Below are 24,685 nucleotides of genomic sequence, written 5' to 3' on the forward strand. Positions count from 1 at the left end.
ATTGCAAAACACATTCCAATTGGCTGCTGGTACAATGGGATTATTCATCCCTTGCACAAACAGGTGCCATTTATACTTTAGTCAGTGAGAATTAGTGTCACAGTGTGGATACTCGAATAGCCTTGCCTGATGTAATTTACTGCAGCCAGGCAGTTCGTGTTAGCATGGACATTACAGGAACCTGTGGTTTTATACAAAAGGCAGCAGTGATTTCCATTAAATTTTCTATTGTTATTATCACACAGTTAGTTCCTCAATTAGAGAACCAGACATGGGAACTTTTTTAGCATGACTAAATATATCATTAGGGAAAGAGATTATTTTTTCCTTAACATCAAGGCTGTAGATGATCCTTGGGCCACTTCTTGTCATTTGTTTAATGCATTTTTAAGAATGTTTAAGATGAATTCATTTCTTATAATGAATGTCTTTCACTGTGAAGAGTTTCAAACAGATTTACGGTCCCTGATGCATTTAAGATTGAAGTGAAATACTGCTGGTGGAGGATTGTGAGAAATGAAAACCATTAAGGGATTCATTAGTGCTTTAGACAGTCAAATGTGCTGGCCAAAATATGCATAGCCAGTAATTTATCAATTCAGTCTCTCCTCCTGTTTCCAAGTCGTAGTCAAGCATACCGCAGTGCCCACCAGTTCATTCATTATTTGTGTCTATTCAGCAAATGTTTAGGGCAAAGATCATTCAGTCTTTGAATGCTCATAAACTCACTGCTGCAAGTAGTCTGTTGTCTTCTGGGCTGCACAACTATCTTTGGTCCTTAACAGTCCGCACCCTGACTGGATGACAGTGAATTGAGTAATTTACTGGATCCTGAATTCTCCAAGAAAAAGCAGCTAAAAGGGTGGAGAGACTGTCACAACCAGCCAAACTTTTTCATGTCGATCTTCCCCAAGCATACCATGTTCCTGATATAACTGGTGGAGCCCTGGCTTTTGAATAGCCCAGTTTCTCTGTGACTTCATTGACAGCCCACTTTATATTCATTTCTCTCATTGTCTTAACAGAGAGATGATATTTGCATGTGCAGGGACCATCCTTTCCGGAAAGATGTGGATCCCAGGCCGTCCATCTAGTTTCATTTTTTGAGTCACCAAAGCCCAATAACGTGCCAAAGTTTTCAAGAAGTAAAATGGAAATGCTTTTCTGTGCCTAAATAACACATGGGGCACTTGCTCTCCAATAAGTGTTTGAGGGTGAACACTGGTTTACGTCCAAGAAGAAGATGATATCAGATTCTCAAATGCATGAGGTCCTTGAACAGCCTGGCAGCAGGATAAGCTGATCACTTCACCTCAGCTCACCAGTTTTAAAACAGAGTTTGATGTGTTCATGAATAGAGTTATATGAAAATGGTCTGCGATACTGGGGAGGATTGGTGGGTGATGCTGGAGTCTCTTCCAGACTATGCTCTTAATCATGTGAGGTCCTCTGAATTATAACTGTGTTCATCCAAATGCTGCGGGAGTGAGCGAGAAAAGGGTGAACGTGGTTAGCTGGACACCTAGCAATAACTGACTGGATCTTGAGTAATCGTAGCAGTGGAGTGTGTATGTAGGAAGAGCCCTCTGAAAGAGAGCAGGGAAGTTCTAAATGTTCTGGAAAACTTAGGCAGTTTTTTCAGTGTCTGCACAGGCCACTGAGTGTATTCTTGGGATCTGCAACGCGAAAGACCCAGCCTTGTCTGAGGCCACTGCACACACAATTTTCAGATTGCGATGGTTTATTTACCTCATTCCCATTATTCTACCAAGATAGAAGATACGTGTGTAAGCCCTGTACAGTGGAACACCTGCATCCACCTAGGTTATGACACTGATTTAATGTCTATTGGTTTCCATCAGTCTTTACAAAAGCTGTATAGGGAGCAACTAACATGCAGCTGAAGAGAATTAGTTCCAGCTTCAGACTTTGTTTCAGGAAAGTATTTAAGCATGTGTTTTTCTTTAAGTATGTGCTAAGTCCCTTGACTTCAGTGGGATTTAAACACGTCTAAAGCACCCTTCCAGAACAGGGATTGTTTCCTGAATGATCCACTGGGGCCAGACTGACCCCTGCCTTGATTTGACCTTTTGAGCTTCCCCCCCATTATCCATTGGAAGAGAAGAAGGATTTATCACCCTTAAACCAGATGAATTGTATCCCAAACAGTAGAGGTCCCTGTGCGTAAGAAGAACTGATAGATCATTCTGTCCAGGACCTGTTTCATACCCAGTTATCCTCCATGCCATGGCCCATAGTCCAAAACATTTAGATTTGAAATGTCATTGGTCATAGACTTTTACTGAATACGTTCCTCCTGATTATGATTGTAGATAATAGAATTGTGCTATGGGCATGTTTCAGGTGTGCAGCGTATTAGAGAGTTTGGAGCAAGAATACAGACGGGATGAAGACTGGTGTGGAGGTCGAGATAAACTTGGACCAGCAGCTGAGATAGACCATGTCATCCCTCTGATCAGCAAACATCTGGAACAGAAGGAGGCTTTTCTCAAGGTCTTATTTTAGTTCTCTAATAAATCGGGAAAACTCCCCATTAAATAGTCAATTTAAAGCAGTGTTGGTGAGTTTGAGAGGAGGCTCTGAGGTGTAATTCCAGTTCAGCTACTGGCTGGCTGTATAAACTCTGAGCCAGTTTCACACTGGTAATAAACGTTATCATCAATGCATGTCTTGGAGAGATGTCATCAGGGCTAATTAGGTGGCATTTGCATTGCACTTGTAGGATGTTAGTTGTTGTGCTGGTTCAAAGTTCAGATTCTCAAAATTGCGTGTGGTGAGCATTATAAATAACAGGTATTATACAGCATTTTGATGTTGGGTTATACAAACTATTCAGCATTTCAAATTCTGTCCTCCAAGCCAATAACTGAAGAACTACTAACAACTGAAGCAATTGTGTCTCTGCAGGGCAGCACCAGGGTGGAGACAGAGATTTCCTCCTGCCTTCCAGGTGCTGCTTTGTAAGAACTGTGGAGCTGACAAGTCAACTGACAGCCAGCCTCCCACCTTCCACTAAAACTGATATATAAACTTGCCTACATTTGCAGGCAAGGCTTGAGAAGTTATGCCTCTAGATTGTACATTTTTCTGAAACAATGAGTACTTTTCTGGAGAGATGGGTTAGCTTTGGTTAGATTGAAAATGTGTGATGTGCTAGCTCTTTACAACTGGTTGTTTTATTATTGTCATTAATTTGTCTTAATATATAAATATATAATATATAAAATATAAAATCAGCCACTATATTCAAAATGAGTCATGTTTTAATACATTTATGAGGCTGTTAGTTTATTAGCTGAGTTTATTGACTTTTAGCTGAAGATCTCACGTTCCCAGATGAAAGAGAACTTCTCCCTGCAAAATAAGCAGAGAACTCCTTGGGTCCCCTTTGCTTTCTTTGCTCATCTTTACTGATTCCTTTTGGTGGGGGCTGTTTTTCTTAGGCCTGTACATTGGCACGAAGGAACGCCGAGGTATTCCTCAAGTACATCCACAGGAACAACGTCAGCATGCCCGGAGTAGCAAGCCATACAAGGGGGCCCGAGCAGCAAGTGAAAGGTTGGTGCACTGGCTCAATGACAGCACTAAAGTTTTGTTTGCTTCCCACTCTGCTGTGTGGTCATCCTAAAGTTTCTGAACATGCTGAGAAGGCACCTTAAGTTTTGCCATCTGCTGTCGCTAAAATGATACATGTGCCTGACACCTTTAGCAATGGTAGTGAGGTCTCTCAGAAAGTGACCCCTCCTCTGCTAGGCATGAGTTCTTAAACAGAACTCTGCTGTTGCAGGTGGTAGCGGGGGGAAAAAGGAAAGGGGTTTGAAACATGGGCTGTCTCTGGCTTCTCTTGTCCCTGGGAGTGACACTGTGCCATCCTCCTCATGTAGGTTGTCAGCTGAGATGATCAGACACTATTTTGCCTTAATATCTAAAAATGCATAAACAAACAAACATAGATCAAATACAAGGTCTAGATGCATCCTGTTGCTGCTGAGCACTGGAAAACAATGAACCCCAAACTTGTTTTTCCCTAGGATGGATCTGCTATTTTTTTGTCCCTGGAGTCCTGTTTGATGTCTTACTCCATCAAACAATCACCAGCAAAAGTATCTGCCTGTAGTTACTTTCCTTTGGTCAAAAGAGCACTGTTTACAATCAGATGATACATCTGAGATGTTTGAAATGTTTTCACTCTTCTGCTTAATTAAACAGTTGTTAATCTGTGCCTAGCAATGCTGCAAGGTGCTGATAAGAATGAGCAAAGTGATTCTGCAGAAATAAATTATTTTTGTTATTATTATTTGCTTTCTTACAAGCTGCAGAAAGATACAGGTTAAAAGCAGTGCAGTCATTATATATGTGGGAGTGATGGGAACTTTGGTTGTACACAGAAGATGAAAATAGTGCTACTGAAGAGATTTCAATACCAGTTCTTCAATGTTAACATGACTTTGTTCAACTTTTTTCCCACTACTGTGTCAAATGCTTGTTCTTGTTGTGGACTTTTGTTCCCTACAGTTGAAAATCATGGGGAAATTAAACTGTGACTCAGCAAGTGCTTAAATAGGCGCCTGATATAAGCTTGTGAGCGTTCCTCACTGAGCTTGTTTGAAATGACTCACTTATATAAAAACCAGCTTGTATATTAGTCTTTTTCTAAGCCAAATGTGTAATTCTTATGGTTGGTGACTCTATCCACAGAAAATCTTTGAAGTGGACACTTTAGTTCAGAATAAAAGCACGTTTAAGTAGGATACTTACTTTGCTTCCAAAGCGAAGTCGTTATTACTACAGAACAAAATTAGTTTTATTTGGCATAAACTGTTTATTCAGAGAACTGATCTAGAGCACCCATGAGAAGCTTCAAGTTCCTTTTGTCATTCAAAGTTCCCATTGTCCTGAGCAGACTCTGGGCTAGGTTTTGCAATTAACTTAAGTATTACCATTTTTTTGACCGTAATCAGTGTCACACTTGTAAATGGGGAGGGATACATCGAAATCTGTTTGGTGCCACCAGTGTTGACACATAAGCAGTGAACATCAGTACACTCAGAAAGGGCTTAGGGTGAGAGAGGTTATTAACAGGTGCTGTAAATGATTCTAAGTCACTGTAAGTGGTTGAGAAGCCAGCCTCAATGTTTTAACATAAAAGAGCGTAGCTGCTGCCCAGGCTGCATGTGCCTAAGCCCCCTCTAGTGGCTGCTCCACTTTGAGGCTAGGGCAGGAGGGCTGCCATGCCTTACCTGCCCAGGTACCTACCCGAGCTCCGTACCCAGACATGGCTAGGATGAGCCACATTGCTGCCAGCTCCACATGACTTAGCTCAGTTTAAATAGAAAAACTCGGGTTTGACTAAGGTTTATGTTAGTGATAAAGTGTAAAACTCTTGCACTCTCTCTCTGCGTGTAATCTTTTCAGTTAAACCCATGGTACTTTTAAAGAGTTAAATTGAGTCCCTTTATCAAGTTGATACAGTCTGGCTGAGCACTTGGGTTTTGAAGTAGAACACGTATGTCCTAGATGCCAAGGAGTAGCAGGTCTCCTGCCAGTCTCTTCCTGAATCTGGGTGTCCCTCAAATGCCCATCACACAGAAAACAGTTTAGAGGACCAAAACCAGGCCTCAACCCAAAATCATAGCCCAGCAGTAACTTCACGGGGAGCACGGAGGGTTGCCAGGCAGTACAGGTATACAAGAAACCTTACCAGGTATGTCAAACTTGGGGCTCAGGTCTGAAGTAAATTCAGTCATGACCAGAGCTCTGCATAGGACGGTAGGCATTGGTGGCAAGTGCTGGGTAAGCAACAGACAAGGCAGAAAAAACGCAACTTCTTCTGTGTCAACCAGTACCAGAATCCTGAAATAAGCAACAGAAGAGAAGGAAAGGACTAGAAATCATGTACCCCAGTGTATTTACTGGGGTAAATCTCAAACTCTGTTCTAGCATCTTCTCCTTTACCAGATAACCCTGCAACTTTTTTTGTGGTGTCTTTTCTGGTTTTGTTTTTGTTTTTTTAAAGCAGCCCCTTTGAATCAATGCTTGTTTTTAAGAAGTACAGTCTCAGGGGCTCTGCTCTTGGGAATGCAGTCCAGGCAGAGTGAGTAAATTCAGCTTTTTGTGGCTTATTTCTGTATGCACTCACAGAATCACTAATCATGCAGGCATTTTCCTTTGCCCTACAGCCATTCTGAGTGAGCTGCTGCAGAGGGAGAACCGTGTCCTTCACTTCTGGACCCTGAAGAAGCGGAGATTAGATCAGTGCCAGCAATACGTTGTCTTTGAGCGCAGTGCCAAGCAGGTAGTGTAAAAACCTACCTTTGTCTTTCTGTCCTGGCAGTGTGTAAGTATTTATTGTATCCATGTAATGCTTCTGTGGGGGGTTCCTGTTGCAATCTCAAGTTGTATTTAGAAACTGTAGCTTTTGAAAACTTGGCAAATGTAGATTTTTTAAAACAATTTAAGAAAATTCCAAAACCCTACAATAAAACTCAGTATTTTTGCCAGGCCAGATTAATTTCTGGATTTGTTCATTTGTTTGAAAATAAATATAAGAACAAACTTGTTTTACTGAGCTATTACTGAATGAGAAAACTGCTTTCCCTGTGTGCAGATTTATCTGTATATAGATAGTATTCCCTACACACCTTTTTTCTTGTAGGAAACATACACCACCTTTTGTATCCTCTCCCACCTGCTTTGATTACTGTATTCTTTTTATGTGTTCCTAGAAAGTGTTTTAGTACACACAGTATTAAGTCCCAATGGATTTGATATCCTCTATTTGGCAGATGGTTTGGGTTTTTTTGGTCAGAGGATTAGTTCTTGAAATACAAAGACTGTTTTGTTTTTCCTTTGTTTGTTTTTGACATTCACAGGCCTTAGACTGGATCCAAGAAACAGGCGAATATTACCTCTCTACTCACAACTCCACAGGAGAATCAGCAGAAGAAACTCAGGAACTCCTGAAGGAATATGGAGAATTCAGAGTACCTGCCAAGGTAAACAGTGGCTTTAACCTAATTATGGCATCTGCCTTAGTCTATGTTTATGATCCTGTTTCAGTGCCTTAAATCTCTGTAGTAATATTCTCTTGATGTTGTATTTTCCTCCTGACGTTTCTAGCCCAGAAGCTAGATGTCTTTTGAGAACTGTGATCTTTCATTTTTTCATTTTTAGCAAGACATAGGCACAAAAAGGAGGGTTTGTCCCCCTTGGTCTGTACTGGTTATGGAGCATTTTTGTTCTGATCAGAAGGAAGAGAAAGTCCATTTGCATACCAACTTCACAGCAACCTAATAAGACATACCCTAATTTCATCCTTAAACAATCACACAAGAATGGTATAGAGTAACTAATTGATCTGAACATATACAAGGTCATCTTGGATTCCCTGTCTCTTTCTTCTGTGGTGAAACAACCACAATTTGTTTCATTAATTCCAGCTGGGTTGATCATAGGTGATCATTTATCTCATTAGAAATAATGTGCTGATCCCAACAAAATGCTTTAAATAAATGGATTTGTAAACTTCAGGGTGAACATTTTTTAATACAAAGCTGCATTACCAAGAATCTATTAATTTATATGGAGCAATTCTGAGAAACCTGGTGGGGTTTACAGAGGAATGGTGATTGGACCTGCTTCAGACAAATTAATTCAAACCATAGGTAATTCACAGACAGTGAATCCACAGGGGTATTAACAGTCACTGATAAGGATCTAAATTGCAGAGTCGGACTGCAGCAAGACCATGTAGCTTCATTTCACTGTGTCCTGAAATTGATCTTCTGTAATCCTTAAATTCCTCATTAGGCTGTCCGTGCTCGCATGGGTTTGATTCACAGGCTTTGTGGTGTTCTTGTCCCCTTCCTTTTTGCTTAGCTTGCATGTCTGCAAAAATGGGAGATAAGTAGCAGTGGATGGAAATTAATTTACTCAGACAGGACCTGTACAACATTCCTTTAACAGTACTTCTGTAACCACCCATAATCAGTCCGCCTGAAATCATGTTCCAGTTTATAATGTAATATCCATCACAGTAGTCCTGATTCATCCTGAAGTTTCCAAACTATTCCTACTCTTGACTTAGCCTAGGATTGAGTTTTATACCTTGTTTCTTATTGACCATTACTGACTGTTCCTTACACTGATGCATCTAGTCTTGCTCCCTAGGGCTGTAGTAAATCACTTTCTTACTGCTGGCCTAGAATATTTTCATTGCCACATGTAATCTGGTAAATGCCTGTCACTCCCAGACTAAAGTTATTCTCAAATTAAGATGTAACTGAAAGCCTTCCTGATCCCAATAATTTTCTGGCCAAACCAATTGTTTGGAAAGCAAAAACACCAGTAGCTTTTGGGAACAAACACCCTTTAAATATAACAGGAAATCAGGTTTTTACTTCTCTATACCTAGCCTTGCTTAAGGACTCAATTAATTTGCTATGATGACCTCTGATTCAGCTGTTAATTTATTTTGGTGGTGAAGTTTCTTGAATTTAGTTCTGTGTTTGAAATCTCAATGTTTTCTGGTCTGACATGCATTTGTCCATTTCTGGCCAGACTGCTGATAATGTCAAATACCTGACAGCATGTCTTGCTTCAGGCAGAGTGGAAAGTTCTCCCCATCTCTGAAAAGCAGCTTGCCAGTACCTCTGGGGATACGACTGATTCTCCTTTTGCTTTTGAGGATTAACATGTGTGTTATACATGTCTGTACAGCTGATATCTCAGTTTTTATAAGCATTTTGTACTTGAGTTGGCTCATAGGGCCCAGGCACCTTCAGTTCCTGGGACAGATTTGGAATCTAAGCTAAAATTTATAACTAGCTCCTTTGTGCCAGATTTGCACAAAGCTCCTCAACATGGAAAACAATAGTGACTAAGGAGCAGTCAGAGACTAAGTGGCATAGAAAAGACCTCTGGAAAGCTTGGGGGCTGAGTGTATGCTTTGGAGTTCAGGCATCTTCTAGTTTGTAATGCTCTAAGTAGAACTAAAATACTGATGGAGGATTTTGTAGTAGATCAGGAATTTGGATTTAACTTCTGTTTGTTTCTGAAACAGGGTAGTAGTCACTCAAACTCACTTCCCAGACTGATAAGTGGTGTATTAATGACCTGTCTACACAGGTCTGCTGAACCACCTAGGTACAGATTCAGAGTAACTTGGTGTATTTTATGAGGTGTGACTTTTAAATCCTGTCCTCTACTCTAAGTCTCACAAAAAATAAGTTTTTGGTTATGGGAAGGAAGCATGTCTAACTTCCAACATGTTTTCCTTATGTGTTTGTGTGTGTGTGGTTTCAAAAACTTGACCTTTTTCTATCTCCTGCAGCTTCATAAGTGTCCTTTAAAAATGCCATTCCTTTCATGTTTTACTGGGCAAAGTTTAAAGCATCTGATTGTGTATAAGATGAAGTACAGGCACTCTTTAATGTTGTATAAAAAATTGCAAGCTGCTTCTGACTGCTGTGTGAATTAAAAGCAAAGGAAATAATAATAATGCAACATAACCGAGGACCATATTTTGGGCAGCAAACAAAGGAGAAAGTGAAGCTCCTCATCCAGCTGGCTGACAGCTTTGTAGAAAAAGGACATATACACGCCACTGAAATTAGGAAGTGGGTCACCACTGTTGACAAACGCTACCGTGACTTCTCTCTCAGGATGGGGAAATACCGCTACTCCCTGGAAAAAGCCCTTGGAATCAATACAGAGGTACTGTAAGTCCATGTCCTGCTGGGGTTTTATACCAAAGCTGAAAGTCACAGAGGGAAGTGAAGGCTATAAATTCAAGTATGAATGCTGAAGGTTATCATGTATCCATTAGAAACACTTAAAACCCAGTCAACCTACCTAGCTAGCTAAGCTCAGAACTGTTTCTGAAGAGAAAAAAAACTTTTTGTGGTAGATCAGTGAAATGAGGAGGAGACAGATGAAGATCAGAAAGGCTTTCTAAACAAATATTTGCACCATTCTCCAGGATACCATACAGCTACTGGGAAGGAGGGGGAAACACATTATTTGAATAAAAGTCTGTGTTAATTTTAGCATAAACCATAAATCCTGCTCTCACGCCATTATTTTAAGTCAATCTCAGGCTTTGACTGTAAATTTGTATTCTCTGATCCTTTAACTAACCAAAAAAATTGATCCCCAACCACTTCATCTCTGAGCTCTTTTAGGTGAAAGAGAGGAACACAAGAGAAATAAAAATTAGAACGTACTGCTATTCCGTTGCCACAATATTAAGGGGGAGTGCCAGAAGCAGAAACACTTAAAGACCTTTTAGTCAACCATCCCTTGAAATTGAGTATCAAAGAAAAAGAAATAAATTCCTTCAGTTACACCCTCAAGGTACCTTAAATGTACTGTTCCTTGTAGGGTGTGTAGTTTACACAAGGTTACTAAGCACAGTCTGGAAAGGTATTTCCATGGCAGGAGACCATTAGAATTTGGGATTGTCTCTGCATAGTGCTCTACTTTATCAGACTATTTATGAAGTCCCATACTAGGCAATTTAGATGTGGAGTAAGGTAAAATTTAGACATTTGTCATCAATACATATTCCTAGATAGGAGTAACAGTGAAGACGATAATAAATCTCATAGTTGGTGGGTTTTTAATGATTTCTCTCTCACATTCTTACCTTCTCACTGTAGTTTTTCTAAATCTCTTTGAATTTCCTTCTTCCTGGTATTGGTATCTTTATCTTACTTTTGTCCCTTCTTATCCGTTTGATCTCATGAACATCCTGCATTTCACACAACAGTAGGATTACAATGAATTTAAAATCTGTACTGTCATTTTTTCTAGGATAACAAGGACCTAGAACTAGATATTATTCCAGCAAGTCTTTCAGACCGGGAGGTAAAACTGCGAGATGCAAATCATGAAGTCAATGAAGAAAAAAGAAAGTCAGCCAGAAAGAAAGAGTATGTCCCCAAACGCTCACAGTCTGCCATGGCACATTATCTAAGAGTGATTCTATGATATTTGCATGACCAAACTGACTGAAAGTCCTATAATTCCTTCCAGCTGTGGAGCTATTGAGATAAGTCTACAGGTGTAGGGCTGAACTTGTGACTTGTAAGCTAGAGAATTTCAAAACATAGAGGTTGAATTTCTTTTGGTTTTAATCAGAAGTTACTTTTGGAAAGAAAAGGAGTGAGTCAAGCACTTCGATTGGACCCTGATGTCATGGAGATACTCATTGTCATGATTTCTCTCTGGCTGTACGTGAAGAGTAAAATGAACAGGAAAAAATGAAAAGCATCTTTTTGTGTCTAGGTATTATCTAAAGTCCAACGACATCCAGAGGAGTTAACTGGGTTTCAGTGACACAAGAGTTCACTTGAAGTTTAGGTTCAAATCTCAGTGGGTGTAGAACTGAGACAACTGGAAATATTTCATACTAGAGGAAATACTTGGAGACTGCTTGTTGCACTTAAATCTAGAAACAGTCTACTTTCACAGTATTTTATCTTCATTTTTGTGTGAGAATATTCTGGAAAGCATTTGTATATACAATCCTTCTCAGCCCTCTGAAATTGTCACTACAGCACATAACCTTGATAAGAAACTGTTTCTGCTTTAGGAACAGTGGTTACACTTGGTCTGCCTGCGGCACATTTTAAAAACATTGGGCATGTCAACTTTGAGATGCCTAGCCTCAGGCACTACAGATGTGGTTGTTGGGCTTCCTAGCAGACTGGATTTTCTCTGGTTAGATACCAAGCTGTTGAAGCCTCTTCAAAGTAGTGGTGTCTCCCAAATCCATCTATATTACCACTGAAGGTCAAGTTTCAAGGTGACTTACCACTGACTATTAGTGAAGATGCAAGCGTTGTTGGTGAATCTCAAGTCCTTACTCCTGGGAAAAATAAAAAAATCTGAGAATCAGTTGACTGTTAAAGATGGGCATGTAGATAGTAAATCACAACTCAGGGTTGCAGAAGTACAACTTTATAGAATTTTATGCAGAAAAATACTGGAAAATAATCCTGCAAGGGACTAGAGTATGAAGTGGTGTTTCGTTCATGGAGCTGAAAGGTGCAAAGTAAGGCAGCTGAAGGTTTACAGTGGAAGTATACTGATTCATTAGGACAACAGAAGAATGTTTATTTTCTGTTCATTATACAAATGCTTATAATGTCCAAAACACCTGACATACTTTCTTTTTTTTCCAGATTCATTATGGCTGAGCTGCTTCAGACTGAAAAAGCTTATGTCAGGGATTTACATGAATGTTTAGAGGTAAGTTACAGCCCAGGAAGTCTCCAGTATTTTCAGGAAGGACATGGCATCCTTTGAGGCGGTGATGTTCACTGTACTGCAAAGGCTGACCTTAACAAGAGTTTGTGTAAGGGTACCACCATTAGTGGCCAGCTGCAGAGCTGTGTCCTGCTGGTGGTGGGAGCTGGGTGGGCAGAGGGAGCTTGTCTCCCTGGCAGAACTGTGCCCTGTGCTCCCCACACTTGGCTGTAAATGTCTGCACCTGGGTGGGCCTTTATTTGCAAAGCTGCGCTCACCCCTGCAGAGTGAGCGCAATGTTCTGGGACTCAGTGAAGAGTAATACATTTGCACGCTGACCTGAAATTTGTTGGTTTCTAGTCTTTTTTGAATCATGGAGCATTTTCTTAAGAATCACATCTATTCCTTCGAATCATCTCATGCTAGAGAAAGAGCTGGATTTGCACTGTCAAATATCTTGCTTAGCTCTACAGCAGGGTGTTCCTGAAGGGCACTGTGATATTCAGGGCAAAAAGCAGTGTATTTTAGTGAAATCTGTCAGCTTTCACATTTCTGCAGTTTAAAAGAGATTTTTATGTATCTAAGGCTACTGAAGTGGCACATCCAGCTTGTCTTTCAACTGTTTCTGCCTGCAGTTTTTGGACACCATCAGTTGGACAGCAAAGACAGGTGGTGTTGGCATGTTTCTGCTTTTTCCTCAGACAACTTTTAAGTGTCAGCACTTTGAATTTCTCTGGAGAGCTTTCTGTGACACTGGAACATTTAACTTTTTTTTAGCTTGTTTGTTTAATCTCAAAGTATGTAGTTCCCTTGTCAGCCTGTGCCTTTGGCAATAAAATGGGGAGATCTAGTCTTTTTCACTGCATTTATTCACAAAGCTAACAATTGCTGGTGTCTTCCAGACTTACCTTTGGGAAATGACAAGTGGAGTGGAAGAAATACCCGCTGGGATCCTTAATAAAGAACACATCATCTTTGGCAATATTCAGGAGATATATGACTTTCATAACAAGTAGGTTTTCCTAACAGTTCTGTTAATGGTTACTGAGGAAACCAAAGGCATGTGTATACCTATACATCTACGTGGTGTCAGCAGGGAACGCCTACAGTACAATGCACACAGGAGTGTAAAGTAATTGATCCAGATTTGCAAAGTACTGTTTGATTTCTTGTTTTGTTTCTCTTACAAAAAATGAATTGCATCTTAGTTTAAACTTCACCTTCAGCTGATTAACAATGTTAAAGTCATACTATACCAATTCTTTGTAGTTCTATACATGCTTTCCATCTCACAGCACTACATCTAGTCTGGAAGGTTGTCTGTCAAATATAGGATCTCTTGGAAAACACGAGGTGGGAAAAAGGAATGGTTGACATGAGCTGGGTGAATAAGTAGCTTTCCTGCCACTTCTTGGAGACTCTCTGTTTTTAATCTGTACCTAACTGTACTCCCTTTTATCATTATAAGGCTTTGTATCAGGTCAGCTTAGAGGGCATTGTTTCCCTGCTATAATATGAATGCAATAGCAGTTATAAACTTAACATTTAGGGGTGCTGAATCCCACAAGTTCAGCCTGAATTTCAAAGTCTATCGTTAAGTTACACATCAAAACCAAAGCAGTTTGAAAAACAAATCAGAAAAACCTTCCCTGTGGAAGTTCTGGGAGACTTTCAGTGCTTCAGCCAGATAAATGCACCATCACATACACATAAATATGGTCATCATGTACACATAAATATGGTCCAGCAGAGGCTGCCGTATGCATGGTTTTGTGCAATCAGCTTCAAAGCATATCACGATAGTAGATTCAAACTATGTATTACATTAAAAAGGCTTTTAAGTAATAGATGAATTGAGTTCCAGCCCACAAGAGTTGCCCTGTCATAAGGTAAACATTCCTCTCCCATTTCAAACTATGCTAGGATCACCCAATTGCCTTCCCACTTTCCGTCTCTTTGTGGTACTATATTTTCTTTTTAGTGACCCTGACTGATGCCATCTGATTACTCTCCTTTTTGACTTTCTTGCTCCCAGCTACCACCCCTTCAACTGTCAGTCACGCCCTTCAGCTCCCTGCTGCTGTCATTTCTCCTTTCTCTGACCCATCCTTCTCCAGCCTGCTGCTTCTGCATAATCCTTTTCCCACTAAAACTTCTAGCAATGCTAAAATAAATTTCCCCCCTGCTCACCTCCACCAGCATCCACCACAATCTTCTCCTTTGGCTGGTGATGTTAAGGCATCCCCCAGCCTGATTCAGGGCTGGGGAAACAGCACATTCAGTTGCTTCTCCTTCTGCAAGTTCTGTTTCACATTCCTCTTTCCACCCAGACATTGTACAGGCCTCTATCTGCAAACAGAGATGTCACTCATGGTACAACATGTCAGGAGAGAGTTGATTATAAAATCTGTATTTTGGGAGTTTACTACTTACCTATGAAGTGTCAAGCTTATTTAAATTGTGCTTTGCCCAGTGTGCCAAGTTTGGTGATGGAAAGCTGGCAGCTTTGGGCTTCTCTTTTTGCTCTTCCTCTGAACCACTGCACAAGATCTTTTTGAAGATTCATGATCTGGTTTTTGAATATCACTTTCAGTCCTGAATACACTGACCCCCTACTAGGGATTGCTACCTTTTCCTTTCTATTGGAGTCAGGCAGCACTGCTCAAAAACCACAGAATACCTTGGCAAGGACATACTTTTTTCCACTGGCAGGACACTTGATTAGCCTCGTAATCAAGATACAAGTACTGATCATTAGCACTGATTAACTCATTGGTCATTCTGCTTCTCCTGGGTATTTGACTCTAACTAGTTACATTGGTGTCTTCTTTTTTCAGCATTTTTCTAAAAGAACTAGAGAAATACGAACAACTGCCTGAGGATGTGGGCCACTGCTTCGTCACCTGGGTAATGAGGCTTCTTCTTCTCATTATTTATTCAAATTAATTCCTCCAGCACAGACAGAAACAATCTGGGAATTGGTGCAAGGGTTAAGTCCTTAGTGATAAGTGAGATTAGGAGCTAATCTGGAACTAAGACTGCTTTGTCTGTCACCTCTCCCAGGGTGAAAGGTTCCCTCCCTTAACTCTTCTCCTGAGCAGTGGTGTGAAGGCTTTCCAGAGCCTCTCTCCTTGTCCTGCGCTGACCAGCACAGCTTTTACATCTGCTGGTTCCTGTTTAACAGGACTTCCTCGAATCAAACCTGTATTTAGGGGTGACATTCATTTCTTTGTGAAGGGCCCTGGGAGGACAGACATTTAAAATCTTAATATACCTTCCTTAGAGAATCTTAGTTATGCTGTGAGACCTCTACAAAGGTGTGAACAACATATTTTATCAACATTTTTCTTCAGAAGTTAGTGTCAAATTTCTGAGCCACTGTGCTCTCTCATTCCATTACCCAGTGCCAGGATAATTTCCAACAGGACTTTAAACTGTTGATGCTGAGAGTCTTCATGGGCGTAGAAGGCTCCAGGAATTGGCTACAGTAATTTATCTTTAGGAAAACTGTTTTCTTTGCAAAATATTTACCAGGCAAGTCAGCCATCTTCATGTTTTCTCTGAAGGTTTTATTTGTATTTCAAAGCTGGGAATTAGTATTTTAAAAGTCATTATGAAAAATGCTCACTTATAAAAACAATGAGCATGTTTGGATGATTTCAAATTTTTTTTAATTTAAAAACATGACACAAATATTGATGAAATGGATTTAGAAATATTGTTTACAAAGGAGAGGTTACCTATTTATGAAAGATGGGCATATGTATGTATAATGCTGTGCAAAATCTTCATGGTATTTTTAAGATACTAACACATCATCTCTGGAATAGTACATGTCCAGAGCTGTGTGTGTCATTACAGACATACATACAAAGCTGCCTGCCCAATTGCAGGGTCCTGTTATTTAGATACCTGGTATAAAAAAGGCAATAGTAACGAAAGGAGGCCATCTTCGTCTTCTGTTTGCCTGCCTGCCTCTCCCTGAGACCAGAGTTCAGTACTATGAAGCTGCTCTAAGGCATAAGTGCACAGATGCTTTTAATTTCCTCTTAAAAATAAATAAATTAGGAAATGAAATGCAAAACACTCCTAGCACAACATAAAGTTTGAGCCATTGAAGTATGAATGAAGGTAAGAAAGGCAAATTTGGGCCAGGCGTCACAAATCTGAGCCAGTCTAAAGTAAAAAATGTTGGCTCAAGCCAGTTTAAGCTAGGTGAGTCTCTTGCCCAGAGTTTCTACATTGGCTTTATCTGCAAGTAGGTGATAGAGCCAACACTTCATGACTGAGTTTTGAGACCTGCAGACTTTTGGATACAATCTATGTAACATCATTACAGCTCTTAGAAATTATTTTATAGCTGGATTAAAGTTTTAGGCTTTCACTCTGTGACACTTGTTAAAGAAAGCCTCCCATAGCTGTTACATGGTGCACCTCATTCCGCTCAGAACTGCTCAGGTAAGGCATGAGTTTTCTATAAGTATTCTGTTCTTAATTTGCAATTTTTCTGTTGCTTTGAGAAGTGGGGGTTTATCACCCGTATTTATCCTGGTGAGCCTTAATGAAAGACTGTGCAAGCAGAAAAATAGCTTAACTTGCTTTTCCCTTGATGTTTGTTTTCACAGGCAGATAAATTTCAGATGTATGTCACCTACTGCAAAAACAAGCCTGACTCCAGCCAGCTCATCCTGGAACATGCAGGGACTTTCTTTGATGTAAGCAGCCATTGCCATTTTCCTTTGGCATGCCTAGTACAGCTGAAACACTTCCTCTTTACATCTGAGCAACAGGTTCCTTTTTGTGCTTTGGCATTTGGGTTTTTCATTCCACTGCAGGTATCACATGCTGTGAAAACTGATAGGCTGTGGTGTGATGTGTAATCTTTATCAGTGTGACAAGTTGTTTTTAATGGAGACAAACATTCTTATGGGAACCTTTGTGCATTTTTCAGACCCAATCCTTTCTAAAGATCTGGTTTAGATGTACTCTCTACCTCTGGGTTTTGTGGTAAAATGAAAAGTAGATCCCATTATATTTTATGACCTGAAAGCCCTAGTCCAGAATAAGATCCTGTCCTCCTGTTCTGTAAATTTTACCCAACCTATTAAACATTTGCTTCATCATGCTAGTAAGGGACTCCATTGACCGCAATTAGACTACTTCCCTTGCAAGCGCTACACCTGGTGCTAAAAAATCTGCAGGCTCCAAACCCAGTTTTGTAGGCTGAGAAAGATCTTAAAAGTTTTTGAGTAATTTTGAACTAAGCTTTCCCTCTGATTTCTGGAACCTCATCCATTTTGCCATGCTTGTCTGCTAGCTTATAGCTTTAATTAGTTGCCTTTCTGAAAAAATGCTAAAACCTTTTTTCCAAAGCATTGAAAATCTTTTTACAAATGTAACCCCTCAGCAGCATCCAACCTGTGATGTGTTTGGCAGCTGACAAGAATCAGCTCCTCTGGGCTTTGCCTGTGTCAATGGTTATGGCGTTTCGATTAAACTCAACGCTGAAAGACCTCACATGAGGCAGAAAAGTGATGAACACCTTTTGCCTTGTTACCAACTGGTCTAAAAGTAGAATTGAACTGAAAGGGATTTTCCAGGAGGTGGCGCTTGAGCCTGTTGAATGGTTTGTAGTGTTTGGTGACTGGGGCGGGGGGGTGAGCCGCGTTGGGTGTCTATCAGTGGTGTTCGCACAGGTTAAAAGCGTTTTCTCTGCTAAGCTTTTCCACTTCAGCGCAGTATATGGGCTCGAAACCTGCCTGATATTGCTTAATAGTGAATATTCATGTGTCAGCATCTGTTGTTTTGCAAGGGGTCATGTTTTTCTTCCATTGGTGGGAATTGTGCTGGGCTACCGAGTGGTGCTGGTGCAAGAAGAGAAAGCTGTCTATCTCCCCCCCCCCCAAAAAAAAACCCTAGGAGTCACTCAATCTGAGTGACTAAGGTAGTGGAAGTACCTGTAGCTCCTTCTTATCTTGATCTTGGAGTGGCAGCGGTTAAGTGACAGGACAGGGGACAGTCTGGCCTGAGGAATACGGAGCAAATGGCTGGTTCTTTTCTTCCAGGCAGAACCTGGAATTTCCCAAAACACCCTGATAATGAGAGTGAATTATCCAGAATAACACCCCTTAGTAAGAAGCCTGCTTGAAGATGACAAGTGTACAACCCCTCAAATTGCATAAATTGTCATAGAAAGCCACCTTTGAGATGAAAACAAGCAATCCCAGTAATCTGTCTGAACCCTTCAAGTCTATGGAGAATTTGCAGCTTCAGGGGTCATTGCAAGGGTTAGCTAATTAGGAGAAGGAGCAAAGAAAAGTGATATATCTTGTTTGAAACTGTGAAGAGAATTAATAGTGATGCTATTGTAGCTGGGATGTTCTAAGGACATAAGTGAAGCCATATATGTAGACAAAAGCAGTTTCTTTTCTTAGACCAGTTGATACAAGTGGAAAATTACGCACAAACTCTCATTTGTGAAACTTGCCTAGAAGTTGTTGGTATGGTTATATTAGCTGGAAATTGCATAGGGAATGGAACTAGTGTGCTTACTCTTTCATAATTGCAGTAGACTCATTCATTTGGTTCTTTCACTGTTTTGTATCTGTCGTCTTCATCATCTGAGAGTATTACTACATTACTTATAACTGCATTCTTCATTCAGTAGTTTCAAAGATAAATGATGCCTCCCATATTTAGTAATTTTTAATATTTGTAATATCATATACTTCAGGCTAGGAAGATATATTTTTGATTACCAACATGTGTTAGCCCTCAGCTTCAGCTGGTAGAAATCAGCATATTATTGAGGTGATTTTAGTGTCTGTTATTTAAGTGAGCTTTGGTCCTTAGGACAGAGTTTGGTTCAGTCATCTATACACCACACGGCACCTTTAACTTGTATGACCAGCATTTACAGAGTGGGACATGGTAAAGCTCATTGATTTTGGTAGCATTGCAGAGCATTGGGTTTCTGCACGTTCTTGGATAGTTTCTCTGCTGAGCTGGAGTGTCCCTTAGGAAACGGGCAGAGGTGCAAGCAGGATCTCAGTTTCTCCTTAGTAATATTTTTTCTGAAATTGCTCACCAAAGATTTGTGTCATGCATTACAAAACCTAAACATTTCATGAGGGTTTCAGTGCTGAATCTGTCTACTCAGCAAGCTGTTGGTCTGTACACCCGGTTCAGGATGCAGTTTGTCCTCCTACTAAACAACTGTACGCAATTAGACTTATCTTACTTTGTGAATGTCTTTAGACATTTGATACAAAATCTGGGCACTTTTATCACTGCTTCATGGTAAATTCAGTGATTCTTATGTATGAAATTGTATTTAAGTATTCCTGTCTCCGTGTTGTCCATCCAAGAGCCTTCTCTGAGGGTCCTGTGCTGCCCTATACAAGGATATTTTTGGTGTGTGTCTGGGATTCTGCCATTGCATGTAAGACTACACGTTGATGCTGTTCTATAGCTCATCTGGTTTGCAACACACAACTGTCAGTACATGGTGCCTGTCAGATACTGTCATTTCTTCCAGGCCCTTGGGAGAATTTTCCACCCAAGGAATAACTAAAGTTGTGTCTAATGGCGAGCCATGGTGCACTATAATGTGAGCCAAGCTTGCTTTAAACAAGAAGCAGGCAAAGTAGAGAGCACAGAGCCCTGTGACTAGCTTGCTTCTGAAACCTGCCAGCTACTTCAAAGCTAGCTCAGGTATCTCTGTGCTTCATGTTACTTCGAGGTGTGTAAGAAATGTCTGCACTACCATGTTCCACCCTGCACAGACCTCTCCAGTTTCCACCTCCACCCACAGTAAGTCCAGACCTCTCCAGTTGTTAAAAAGCCAACCCAAGACATACTCCAAGGGGCTGCCATCTTACTCTAACACTTCAGGGACCAGAGGGAGGAGCTGCAGGGAGAATGTCCCTTTCCAGCAGTGTACTTGTCTGATTGCCATGTAGCAGTGCTATTGCTTCCCTGCTGCAGGTTCCCGTGCAGCAGGGACAGCTGTCACTCCATCAACTCACTGTGTCTCCACACAGTCTGACCAGGGAGCATCCTGGCGGAGCAAGGAATGCCCGAAGGGGAGATATCTTGCTGGGAGCATGCCCTGCTATTCAGAGAGCTGGGAGGAAGGAATAGCGTTAAATTCATTACTTGGATCCTGCAAAAACAAGTGTACTTAGCCAGCTCCAGGAAGTTCACAGACGTGGCCGAGGTCTTGCTGGCTCCGGCAGTTACTAATTGAATCCTAGCCATGTGCTCTGCAGACTCTGTCCCTGTTTGGAGCCAGGCATGACTCAGCTTCATGCAAACTCCATTAACCCACACACAGAGCCCCTTCCCTTCTGGGTCTCGTTCATGCCACCAGAGATATTTTTTTCTAAACCAAACTTGCCTAGTACCAAAAAAATAAAAAAAAAAAAATAAAAAAAAAATCTGTTGGCACATTGTGTGAAAAGTTGCTATTTTTGCATCCCACCTTAAAGATAAACACTGGAGCTAAAACACCCAGTAACCTCCCTAGTACTCAGCAGAAAATCAGACTGTATACAGAAATAAAATCTCTGTTCTTGGCAGTTCTTCCCCCTTCATCTTCTGTAACTTCTTCCCTTTACTGCCTCAAATTTACCCTCCAGTAGCTGGAGATAAGTCCCATTCCCCCTCCCCATCTGCTCCCCTAGGAACCGAGGATTTGCTGATGGCCAGGAGAAAGGGGAGGCATGCCCAGGGCCTGGTGGAGACAGAAGGAATTCCAACCTGTTCTGTTTCAGCACTGAATGTGCCCCTGTAGGGCATGAGTTTTAAATCTTTTAGATGGTTAAACATGTGCATTAGGGTCCTGTAGGATTTTCAGGAGCTCCTAACTCCCACTGGAACCAGTTAGAGGGAGGCAGCTGGGCCCTTTGCAGACCTCACCAGTGCCTACCTGTAGTGTCTCCAGAAGTTCACGAGCACGTCACACTGATCAGCACAGACATTTTGGTGGAGATTCAGGTGACAAACCAGGAACGTTCAGTGCTGTAAAAGGTGTCATAAGGGTATCTCTCCTGGCCCCCAGCTGCCACCTCAGAATAGCATAGGTCTGTCAGCACTGTGTCAGACCTGTTACTCTCATGTGGATATTGCAGCTACCTCAGGGCTCTCAAATGGTACTAGATGCTTATGTTTAGACAGCTAAATGACACCCTACGCATGCAATTTAATTTAATGTCACTCCATTTTAATTGACTGCTAAGACTCTGCTTTCAGCCTTCATCGCTAGGAGAAACCAGTTGACATGACAGATAAGTCCTATTTAAATCAAGCCTGTATAGTTTATTCAACATAGCCTTAGCTTGACTTGCACAGGGCCCCTGCAGTTTAAGTGGCCTTAGGGGGCCTCTGCAATTTATTGCCAGCATTTCTGAAACCACAGTTATTTGCATGTGAGCTTAAAGAGAGTTAAAAAACTAACAAAGAAATGCAGAGGTCCAGAGCTAAAATTAGTTATGGGTGGTTCTGTCTGGCTGGGGGGGTTAATAGTTTCCTATGCCTGACTGCTGTTTTTATCTCTTCTAGGAAATTCAGCAAAGACATGGTCTGGCCAACTCTATCTCTTCTTATTTAATCAAGCCTGTCCAGAGGATCACAAAATATCAACTCCTGCTGAAGGTACCTTAGTGAGCTGCCCAAATCAGCTCATGCAGAGCAGTTCACAGGTGTAATGAGTTAACTTATTCTTAAGGGAGCTGCTTCATCACCTTTTCATGACTTGTAAGCAGCTGCTGCTGAGCTGTTACTCCTGCTTCCTGGGCCTGGGCCTGGCAACAAAGTGTGAAATCAGGTTGGGTGTTTTAAAGGAAAAGACTCACAGGAAGAAAAAAACTAACAGTAAAAAACTGATCACCTATTTCAACTGGGGGGGGATGGGGTTGTATCTGAGTGGATTTAATCCTAAAAAGGAAGAACTGGGACAGAGAAATTGAAGGGATGACAGAACTGTTTACTTTCCTTCTTGCTAAGTTTGTGACATGTAATATTTTGATTAAAGATTTCAATGACAGCAGTAATGAGCTTTGGGAAATTTCACTGACTCTTAACTGAGACTCCTTCACTGGCAGTAGATTCTGTTTGGGAGCTAACAAGTTTGTGTTTGAAAAACAGGGAAAAGCTTCATATACAAAGCAAGAACTTCCAAGTGAAACATTAACATTTCCAATAAAAAAACACCCTTTGTTGGTTTGTTTTAAATTGGTTACAGGTTTTTGCAGTATCTTGTGAGTAGGTGAATTTTAGATCTAACTTAACCAGCCAGTGTTCACTTCAAAACTAGTAAACCAGAGAAGAAAAATTATCTGGGGGATAAGGGAAGAGGCAGATTCTGACTTTGAAAAGCTACCAGACATCATACTTGCATCTCTTTAAAGCTTCCTGTGTATATACCAAAGGAGTGATATGCTGTACTAGGAAGGCACTTACTGAGTACATTCAATGTGTTGACAAATCTGTGCTTTGTACCAGTTTACTGAAACAACACGTAGGTTTACCATAGTCTTGTGAGTGCTGTGGGACAGCAAGCCTGCACTGTACAAACCACCTGCTAATGAGAAGGCTAAACCACCCCTTCAAGTCATCACCCCTTTGGTGGTCTTCTCAGGTGAATCTTTCCTGAAGTGACGTCCCTGCCCTGAGCAGAGCCCAGTGCCAGCCCTGTCCGCACTGTGGTTCTCACCAGCACCACTGGATCAGGCAGGGGTCCTGCAACCCAGCTGGCACAGCTGGACTGACTGATGAGTGCAGCATAGGCAAAAATCCCCAGAAACCCTTTGAGTGCAGAGTGTCACTCGAGAGCACCTTATGTTGTCTTGCTTTAGCCACAGTGTGTTTTGATGCACATCAGCTTTCTCCTGCCACTGTTAGTGAAGCGGTTGCAACTTTTTGTTTTACTTGCCAAGAAAACCAGTCTGAGATAAAGCCAGCATGTTGGTCAGTTTGTTTATAGGTGTTCTGCATTGCTTCCTAGGAACTGCTAACCTGCTGCGAGGAGGGCAAAGGGGAACTCAAAGATGGTCTGGAAGTGATGCTCAGTGTCCCGAAGAAGGCCAACGACGCAATGCACGTCAGCATGCTGGAAGGTAGCAGATGGCTGGGGCAGGGGAGGGACCCACCCATAAATGAAGCCTTCTTGTAACTTGTGTAGAAAGTTAGTACAGGTTGACTACAGCAATGCTGTTGATTGATCATAATTTTCAGGTACTTCCTAGCTCCTTTCTGATGTATCTCCAACAGTCTTGGAAGAATAAAGCTGGCTAGGAAGTTTAGGGTTCTTATTTATTTATGTGTGTCTATATATATGTACATACGCATACGTGTATGTATATATATTACATATTTGTATACATATACAATGTGTATTTATATTTGGTTAAAACATTCTTACTCAGTAAAAATAAAAAAACACCAACCCTTCTGAAACAGTATCAGTGTAGCTGCTGGCAGCTGTAACAATTATTGGATGAAAACATTTCTAAATATTGTATCAACATTTCAAGAAAAAGTTCTAGTTTTCCAAGTCAAAACAGCTTATGTTTCAAAATGTTTGTACAATTATCCCAAAAATAAATAAATAAAAAAGTATTATTAAAAAGTATTTCAAAATTACAGAAAAAAATATTTTGATTGTCCCAAAGTTAAGTCTTTTATTGGCTTTTTGATGTGTGGTGTATTTCTAAAATACTCTAAAAATACTAAATACTCTAAAATTTAAAAATTTTGTTCTGGACAGAGATGCTTTATTGTCTCTCAGTCATTTTCTTGACCTGGGAGAATCATTTCCAGCTTGGCTTCAGTCAGAACCAGGAAACAAGTTGAGTACTAAAACAAGCAAGAAAAAGGAAATGGTGCCAGTAGCTAAGCAGCACATTAAGGCCAGGTGATTAAAATTGCAGGGAGGTAAACTGACTCAGCATAGGTAGAAACACTATAAAGATGGTTTTAACTGTGGTGTCTGGTGAAAAGTAAGGTTTCCCAAAATAACGCCTGGATAATCTGTCCCCATGAGATGGCTAACGCCACACAATAATAAAGGAGCGGAGATAACTTTGTTAGGGTAGACAAGCACTTGGACAGTTGTATTCTAAAGAAAACACTATTTCTGACTATGTGGAGCAGGGACCAGGGCTGCTTGCTGCTCTCCCAGGGCTATCTGGGATGACAACAGCAGGCTGTGCTGGTGGAGAAGCAGTCCCAGCTCTGGAGAGAAGTGTGACCCACAAGCTGCTGCGACAGCAACTGCTGGGACAGCAGCTTGGAGGGCACCTTGCACTAGGGACTTCCTTTTCCCTCAAGCCTCCCAGTTATGGGGAAGGAGTCCCGTGATCCTCAACCATGTGAAAGTTTTTGACATGCAGCTTGGAAGATGAGAAAATCCTCC

General features: G+C 41.0%; 1 protein-coding gene across 8 annotated transcripts in view; it reads left to right on the forward strand.

Moving 5' to 3' along the window:
* KALRN (kalirin RhoGEF kinase) overlaps nucleotides 1-24,685 on the forward strand; it is a 529,910-nt gene that overhangs the window by 358,596 nt on the left and 146,629 nt on the right. For all 8 annotated transcript variants that reach the window (XR_007507253.1, XM_049810170.1, XM_049810120.1 and 5 more), the window contains exons 18-29: nucleotides 2,365-2,514; nucleotides 3,465-3,579; nucleotides 6,201-6,316; nucleotides 6,894-7,016; nucleotides 9,553-9,735; nucleotides 10,834-10,952; nucleotides 12,207-12,273; nucleotides 13,173-13,282; nucleotides 15,108-15,177; nucleotides 16,896-16,985; nucleotides 21,832-21,924; nucleotides 23,276-23,387. Coding sequence is in view for 7 of the 8 variants with exons in the window: in XM_049810170.1 (XP_049666127.1) it covers nucleotides 2,365-2,514; nucleotides 3,465-3,579; nucleotides 6,201-6,316; nucleotides 6,894-7,016; nucleotides 9,553-9,735; nucleotides 10,834-10,952; nucleotides 12,207-12,273; nucleotides 13,173-13,282; nucleotides 15,108-15,177; nucleotides 16,896-16,985; nucleotides 21,832-21,924; nucleotides 23,276-23,387 (1,348 nt within the window). In the remaining variant the exon portion in view is untranslated. The remainder of the gene's footprint in view (nucleotides 1-2,364; nucleotides 2,515-3,464; nucleotides 3,580-6,200; nucleotides 6,317-6,893; nucleotides 7,017-9,552; nucleotides 9,736-10,833; nucleotides 10,953-12,206; nucleotides 12,274-13,172; nucleotides 13,283-15,107; nucleotides 15,178-16,895; nucleotides 16,986-21,831; nucleotides 21,925-23,275; nucleotides 23,388-24,685) is intronic.

Source organism: Accipiter gentilis, chromosome 1, assembly GCF_929443795.1.
Source record: "Accipiter gentilis chromosome 1, bAccGen1.1, whole genome shotgun sequence".
In the NCBI taxonomy this organism is placed as follows: domain Eukaryota; kingdom Metazoa; phylum Chordata; class Aves; order Accipitriformes; family Accipitridae; genus Astur; species Astur gentilis.